Genomic DNA, 8,339 nt, shown 5'->3' on the forward strand with positions numbered 1-8,339 from the left:
AGCGTGCAAATCCCTTATTCCGTAGATTGATAAACTATGGAGGAATTCTCTAAGGGAAAAGTTACAACTGATCCGTGCGCTTGAGGTACAATCAGTGAACAAATTGGCACACTAACTACCGCCAACTGTTTTAGCTAATCAACTATATCGCTTTTCCAATGCGCTGTAAGTTTTGATCAACGTTATGTATTTAATTTTCGTTTATGTAGCTTTCGATTAAGTCGCATTAGACGTCTGATCTGACATCTGAGGCCATCGTTGGTCGTCGCATGATGGGATGGAGTATTTGAAAATGGGAATCCCATGTGGCGCGCGGGAACAAGTTTATATATGCAAAGACCAGGACTCCATACTTCCCCACCTCATTCCATGGTTGAGCCCAATCATCATCTAATTTCCCATCTCTTCTCCACTCCTCTCACAAGTACGTACGCATGGCGACGACACAGGCGCAAGGCCACGCGATGCCGCCGTACAAGGACGCGTCGGCTCTGGTGGAGGTGCGGGTGCGGGACCTGCTGGGCCGCATGACGCTGCGGGAGAAGGCGGCGCAGATGGCCCAGATCGAGCGCACGGTCGCGTCGGCGCGCGCCCTCACGGAGCTCGGCGCGGGGAGCGTCCTCAACGGCGGCGGCAGTGCGCCCGGCGACCGCTCGCCCGCGTGCTGGGCCGACATGGTCGACGGCATGCAGCGCCTCGCGCTCTCCTCCCGCCTCGGCGTCCCCATCCTCTACGGCACCGATGCCGTCCACGGCCACAACAACGTCTTCGGCGCTACCGTCTTCCCCCACAACGTCGGCCTCGGCGCCGCCAGGGATCCGGAGCTCGTGCGTAGGATCGGCGAGGCGACGGCGCTGGAGGTCCGCGCCACCGGCATCAAATGGACCTTCGCACCCTGCGTCGCTGTGAGTACAATTCAAAAGGATCATGACTAACTGGTGGTTTGTTTATTAATTTGACTAGCACGCGACGACTTGTATGATCTATCTGGTTCGCGTTTCGTGCCAGGTCTGCCGGGATCCGAGGTGGGGAAGATGCTACGAGAGCTACAGCGAGGACCCAGAGATGGTGCGCTCGTTGGCCACCATTGTTACCGGCCTGCAGGGGGAGCCACCGGCCGACCACCCTCACGGCTACCCGTTCCTGGGTTCCGTTAGGTATACTTCTGCGGCGATATGTTAGTATGTGTTCTTCGTGTACCTCCGAGATGCGAGCTATGTGTGAGAAAACGCATGCATCAATGCGATTTTGCAGGGAGAAAGTACTTGCTTGTGCCAAGCATTTCGTAGGAGATGGTGGCACAGACAGGGGAATCAATGAGGGGAACACCATTTGCTCCTATGACGAATTAGAAGACATCCATATGGCACCTTACCTTGATTGCATGGCTCAAGGGGTGGCAACGGTGATGGCGTCCCACTCCAAATGGAACGGGGAGCGGTTGCATTCGTGCCGCTGCTTGCTTACAGATGTTCTCAAGGGCAAGTTAGGCTTCAAGGTAACACTGCGTACCGTCATTGATTATTCGTGTAATGATTTAAGCATAAGTTGAGGCAATGCGGTTTGACGTGTGTAGCCTCCTCTTTCAGGGTTTTGTGATCTCGGATTGGAAGGGCATTGACAAGATCTGTGAGCCACGAGCACCTCAAGGGTCCGAGTATCGCTACTGCATTGCGCAGTCAGTTAATGCAGGAATGGACATGGTATATATTGTTGTTCAGCGTTCACATAAATACATTCCGCAGCTGTTTTCTTTTTTCGTAGACTGAAAAATCTACAGATTATGATACCTTACAGATTTGAAGAGTTTCTGGAGCATCTTGTGTCCTTGGTGGAGACAGGGGAGATACCATTGTCTCGGATTGATGATGCTGTCGAGCGGATTCTGAGGGTCAAGTTCATTTCTGGAGTGTTTGAGCATCCATTTTCAGACCCATCTCTGCTGGACATAATTGGTTGTAAGGTAAGGTGTTTCTACTTCTAATGTTTCGGTTGCTTCTTAAATTCTTCTCCCTATTTTACTGTTGAGGTTCCCTACAATTTGTATCACGAACCATATACAACATATTAAGTCGTTAATCTTTCAGGAACATCGATTGCTGGCGCGTGAGGCTGTTCGCAAGTCTATGGTACTTCTAAAAAATGGCAAGAATCAGAAGGAACCATTCCTTCCATTAGTCAAAAATGTAAAAAGGATACTGGTTACAGGAACACATGCTGACGATATTGGATTTCAGTGCGGTGGATGGACAGTAGGATGGAATGGAAACAGTGGAAAAATAACTCCTGGTAAGAATAAACTCACATTTTTGCATAAATAAATATTTTTGGTTTGCTTTGCTTCATTTTTTTGTACTATCAAACAGTCGTGCATGTATATACTTTTTCTCTGATGATAGAAATAGAAGGGGCATTCCCCTAGCCATGTGTTAAAAAACATACCAATAATGGGCACAAAATATGTTTCTCATTCTTTTAGTGTGGAGGCGCCTAATACTTTAAGATAGTGAGAAAGGATTTATGCCGTCTTTCACAAAGAAATGATCATTGCTATTATATCAACTCTGTTTTATTTTCCGTTTTCAAAAATGAAACTTATAGCTTCACTAGATGACAGGAGTACAGGTCTGCTATTTTTATTTTAAAAAAGGTTATTTATGATATCTAAACTAACAGGTACTAGCATATTGGAGGCCATAAAAGAATCAGTGGGAGTGCAAACTGAAGTTGTCTATGAGGCATGTGCAACAGAAGCTACGATTGAAAGTGGGGAGTTCTCCTATGCTGTTGTTGTGGTTGGAGAGGTTCCATACTCTGAAACTGTAGGAGACAGAACTGACCTTAGTATTCCGTTTAATGGGTCTGACCTTATCACCCGTGTTGCAAGTACAATCCCTACCCTTGTGATCGTTGTATCTGGAAGGCCCTTGGATATCGAAACACAAGTTCTTGAGAAGATTGATGCTCTAGTTGCTGCCTGGCTACCTGGAACTGAGGGCATGGGAATTGCCGACTGCCTGTTTGGATATCAAGATTTTGTTGGCAAGTTACCTGTGACTTGGCATAGATCTGTTGATCAATTGCCTATAAATTCTGGAGATGCTAATTATGACCCTTTATTCCCTGTTGGTTATGGGTTGAACATGTTTCAAAGTGATGACAACTCAACATAACCAGGCCCACTGGTTTTGGTGTACATTTGAGTCACCGTGATAGTTGTTAAATTCGAATTTCTGTATCCATTGACAATTGGGAACTCTTTTGAGAAATAATATCATGTGGCCGTGTGCATTGCTGTGTGTTAAAATCATTATTTGCTGTTGTACATTTTAGCTACCCCTTCAACCACCTATCAACATTAGTGCACTTACTTGATTTCCCTAAACCAGTTAGTATATATTGCTGTGCTCATCATAATTTTCCAAGAAGCAAACTATGAAAAAGGAGGAGGATACATAAATCCATGATTTATTCAGTATATCACCAGATGATTGTAAGAGCTAATAGTACGGCAAAAAGCAGTATTTCATGTACTCACCCTATATGACCCTTACTGTAGATACACGCCCTATCCGATACACAATGCAAATGCAATACAATAACTTGACTAAATTGTAGTCTATACTAATCTATCCTGACTCTACTAATATATCTTGACTTGACTAATGACTAGTCTAATTCTATCCAGACTCGATTAAAATATTTTAGAGATAATTTTAATATTTGCACACATCCACCTTGACGTCAGGCATTCTATTGTGTTTATTCACTCCATGACCAAGACTCGAAGCTCAACGCTCTAGCGTGCAATCTTGTCACAATCCAAATGTTAAAAACAAGATCAACATGTCATCACAAGCATCATGAGCATCATTTGTGCATAATGGAGCATCCATGCATAAGCATTCTATTAAGTTCATGAATTATTGTTTATTGTTGGAACTCAACTTTGTGAAGCAACTCAAATATCTGATAAGCAACTGTTCCCTATGTTATTTTATCCAAATACTAGATGCAATGTGATGAATTTACAATATTTTTATTGAATTGTTTAGTGATGTTTGCTTGTGTTAAAAATTCACTTAAGTTTCAGTTTTAGCTGTTTTCCTTTGTCAATTATGTGAAAAACGGAGCAGATCTGGAGGTGATTCTTGTAGCATTGTCTTCTTTGTGATTTTATCTTTCCAATGAGTATTTTTGGGGAATTTTTAGACGCCTGTAGCTGGATCGTTTGAAGTGGAGAAGTTGAACAGTTTGAATTTCGCCGGGCCCATTCGTCAGCACCTCCCTTCTCCTCCTCTCCCGCGCCTCCTTGCTCGGTAGTTGGGCAGCAGAGGCGGTGTCTGTTCAGCTGTTGTGGCCGGACTGGCCATCGTAGCTGAGCCCACATGAATCCCTCCTCTACCCTCGCCTCGCTCCCTCTATGTAGCTGGACATCGGCCGGCTCCCCCGAAACCCTAGCCGGCCACCATCTTCATCCCCGCTGCCACCTTCTCCCGAGCGTCTCCACCTCCTCCGGAAATCCGCCGCCGCTGGTGAGTCTCCAGCTAATTACTTGCAGTTGGAGCTTCCTCGCAATGCCGCGCATCCGTTTCGCTACTTACCCACCATCCTGCCTCATCATGCAGGGCCCCGCCGGTGAGCCTCCTCCGCCTCCATCTGCTAGTCTGCCACTGCCCCCTGGAGCTCGCCATGCCACCTTCTCCCGATCGCAGAGCCCCTGCTGGTGAGCCTCATGGCCTTGGGGAGCCGCTCCGCCGCTTCCCCTTTCGCGTCGTGCCGTCCAAGCATCACTGCTGCCGGTCGCGTCGAGCGCGCGCCCGTGGCCATGGCCGGCCTGGCTTCTTGACTGGCCCAAGCTGGTTGACCCCTGCGGCCCCGCTGTCAGCTTCTGTGGGTGGGTGGAGCTGAGTAGGTATAGTTTGGGCAAGGATTTTCTAGGAAAAGAAAAAGGAAGATTGTGTCACATCCTGAAATTTTTGAATTTCAGGATGTGAATAAAAGGAATAATTAAACAATAATTTTCTCATAATTTTAAAATTTTTCCAACATTTATTTTTCTTTACAGGAAATTTAGTATAGGAAAAATAATTATTTGTATTTCGGAATTTAATAATGTTGTTATGTGTCTGTGCATTCATGCCGATGCATCATGGTGTTCCTTGAGTGCAAAATGTTTTAAAATGCGTTTAGAGATTTTTTCATTTTTTCTAGAAATTATTCTCCTTTTCCTAGAGCTAAATCCAATTTTTTGAAGGTTCTAGAATCCTTTTTATGAACTTCAAGTATTTTATTGAAACTCCTCCATCCATCTTTTCTCTCTAATCCGTGCAGCTTGAAATCTATGCTGCGGTGCTTCCTGTGGCCGTGCCCTGTTGTTGCATGCTGAGCTAGCCGCCGCCGCTTGCCGCGCGCGCGCTGTTGTTGTCTGCCGCTGCTGCATGCTGCTCAGTTGGCGTCGCAATAGTTATAAGCCACATCGGTCAGTGCAAGCAAACAGCGCCATGTATGCCTGTACGCATACGAGCAAGCAGGTCACGTCAATCCCTTTGCCACGTTGTTTTATTGCCAATCTGGTGATGCCGTGCTTACACCATTGTTGAGCAATAATTCAGTTCCTTCACATTATCATAATTCATTTGGAAACCATCCACCAGCCTGCAATCTTAAATGCACATAAGCATCAAGCAACATTGCTTAACTGCTTGTCATCATCTGCGTGGCAAATGCTTTGGTTAGGTTGCTTGCTGACATGTCATACATGCTTTTCACATCTTAAATGCGTATGAGGCCACCATCGTATTTACTATATCATCTGAACATTTTTGCCGCTACTTTATCTTTTCAAGATCCTATAAGAAAATATCTATATTAATCCAAGTCTACTTGTATTATCTTTCATTTTCCCTTTCTGCTTTTTCTGATCCTGTCGTTGCTTCCTTCTCGAGCCAAAGTCAAGCTGCAGTGGTTGCCCTGCCCCTCACAGGAACGGAAGGCACACGGACCTTTTTCTGCAGGTTTCATCTTTGCCTCGGTACCAAGCTGGTCCCTCATGTCAGCGTTTCGTTTCTCCTAGCTGCAGACGAACACGAGTTGAAGCTTGACCCGAGTTTGTTTCCAACGGACCAGATCGTTCGGCAAAACGCAAGTTGGGGAATCGACCGAGCACCACGCGTGGCCTATAAACAGCAAGCAACCTCCTGAGCTCTCTTTTCCACATCTACTGCTATCCTGTTACGAGGGGCCACCGCCGCCGCCGCTCGCTTGTGCGCCGTCGCTCCGCGCCCCTGGCCGCTCCACCGCCGCCGCCTTTCCTCGTGCTCCACGCTGCCGCGCCACGCGCCGCCCTAGCCCCGTGCCTCCACGTGTGCCGCCGCCTGTGCGCCGTCGCTATGCTGCCGCCGCCACCGCCGCCGCAGGCGAAGATCGTGTCTCCAAGAGCTTCATCGGAGAGTCACAACGGTCACTCGTGATCTGCCGCCGTATCGATCTGCTGTCGGAACACGTCCACGCTATGGTCCAACCACAGCCCTCCTCGTCCAGTTCGATCATCTCCCATCGCCGTTCCGTCGTCCATTGTTGGCCGTAGCCCGTAGGTGAGCATACCATCATGTTCCCAGTTTAGCTTTCTTTCCGTTATGCCACTCACCCGCATCCTTCTCGTGCCTTGCAGCGCTTGTGAGTGCTAATCTGTTCTTCTTCCCTGGCCACGACTACGAGGCGTGCTAATCTATACGTGCATGTGCATGGTGTACGTTCTGTACATGTGCATGATGCGTTGCCAGCAATAGCCGTAGGCACCAGGAGAAGCCCGGCCGCCAGCGCTTATCGCCGTCGTCGTTGCCGCATGCCATCTTGGCCACAAGCTTGCTGCTGCCTTTGTTTTGCCGAGCTGCGTCAATGTCGTGGCCAGCCTTTCAGAAGGAAACCACCGGCTATGAAGTCCAAGCAAGATGACAGCTATAGCAAAAGACACGTTTGTACAGAAGCGAACAAGTCATCGTTCATGCATCTTGCTCTTGCCAACAGCGACATCATGGTGGCGTCATGCTTATGTGGTAATTACTTAGGACTTCCCCTTTAACAAAATAATTAGAATGCTTGTGCTACAGTTCTTTCCCGTATAGCGGAACTCCATAAATCTTTTGGCCTTGACAATCTTTGATCTATAGAATAATCCTTTGTTTAATTGTAAAATCCCGTCAGAACTAGTTTATCATTCATTTAATTTCTTTCTTGATTATTGCTTCGTGGTGACATCATCCTTACGTCATGTTCAAATACCCATATCTTATTCAATTCAATTATGATTTCGGCAATTCCTGTCCTCACGTGATCATAGCAACGTGTAGAATAATTTAAAGTGCTTTACTATTCTTTTTCGATGATTGGTGTGCTGTTCTTAGTTGTACCTATTTGTTTGCCTAAATGCTTTTGCCGATGTTTGCTTCGAGTAGAAGATCGATGTTCGGAAGATTTGAAGAGTAAGAGTTCCAAGAGAGCAAAAGCCGAAGAGCAGTAAGAAGTAACTTGTCGCTGAAGAAAGGCAAGTGTGTCCTTGTGTTTTTATCCCAATAACTTTATTTAATCACCATTACACATGCTTGCATTTAATTTGATGAGTCCTATTAAGGTTTGCCTAGTTTTTATGATTATTCCTTGCTAACCTGGGTTTACCTTTCTGTTGGATAGCTATGCTTAGCTGCTATACTTGGGTTATGGTGGTTCTAATGAATAACATGGTGAACTTATTCTATCTATGATATACCTTTTGTTAATACAAGATTACAATGTTTAATTGGAACATGAAGCGACCACCCAGGAAAATAGTGCGACCACAAGAACTATCATGGCTCTGGTCTTGGCTAATTAATTAGAAACTCTAGTCTGGGGTAATCTTACTCGTGAAGAGGCAAGAGGGGGGACTGAGTCGTTGCATTATCAGCCTGTGATAGGTTGTGCACGCCAGACACCGAAACCTTAGCGGGTTACCACTTACTAGCGAATCTTTGTAAAAGCCTCGTAGCGTCCCTACACAGTCACACCTCGGAAGTGTGATGAGTGCCTGATCAGCACAGCATGGTTGGGTCTAAAGTTCTTTTGAACTTTTACGCGACTTGTGGGTAAAGATGTGTGACCTCTGCAGAGTGTAAAACTGATCGATCAGCTGTACTCATGGTTAAGAGCGGCCTGGACCTTCACATGATTAATATACTTGAAAATGGACTTAAATTGTGGTTTATGATATGACTATGTTTCTACCCTATGCTTATGGCTTATGGTTATGTTTCTAATTATGGGTTAGTATATACTTATACCTTAATAATTAGGTGCTAATA

At 46.0% G+C, this 8,339-nt stretch overlaps 1 protein-coding gene and 1 long non-coding RNA gene across 2 annotated transcripts; both read left to right on the forward strand.

Annotated features, from left to right (window-relative positions):
- The first annotated feature begins 444 nt into the window (after positions 1–444).
- LOC101775239 (beta-glucosidase BoGH3B) lies at positions 445–3,279 on the forward strand. The gene is made up of 7 exons (XM_004962355.4): positions 445–905; positions 1,009–1,157; positions 1,255–1,498; positions 1,590–1,703; positions 1,781–1,963; positions 2,088–2,289; positions 2,677–3,279. Exons 1-7 carry the CDS (start codon positions 465–467, stop codon positions 3,171–3,173), a joined length of 1,830 nt encoding a protein of 609 aa, XP_004962412.1. The 5' UTR covers positions 445–464; the 3' UTR covers positions 3,174–3,279.
- A 2,964-nt stretch (positions 3,280–6,243) lies between these two features.
- On the forward strand, positions 6,244–7,569 carry LOC111256845. Its single transcript, XR_002677150.1, has 3 exons — positions 6,244–6,596; positions 6,674–7,058; positions 7,458–7,569. It is a non-coding gene; the product is annotated as an uncharacterized LOC111256845 (long non-coding RNA).
- The last annotated feature ends 770 nt before the right edge of the window (positions 7,570–8,339 follow it).

This window comes from Setaria italica, chromosome III (assembly GCF_000263155.2).
Source record: "Setaria italica strain Yugu1 chromosome III, Setaria_italica_v2.0, whole genome shotgun sequence".
NCBI lineage: Eukaryota > Viridiplantae > Streptophyta > Magnoliopsida > Poales > Poaceae > Setaria > Setaria italica.

Excerpts from the sequence above, each read along its gene's own strand:
- LOC101775239 (XM_004962355.4), top strand. The coding sequence starts at position 465 with ATGCCGCCGTACAAGGACGCGTCGGCTCTGGTGGAGGTGCGGGTGCGG. Across the intron at positions 906-1,008 it reads CCTTCGCACCCTGCGTCGCT|GTCTGCCGGGATCCGAGGTG; the intron begins GTGAGTACAATT and ends GTTTCGTGCCAG. Across the intron at positions 1,499-1,589 it reads AGGGCAAGTTAGGCTTCAAG|GGTTTTGTGATCTCGGATTG; the intron begins GTAACACTGCGT and ends CTCCTCTTTCAG.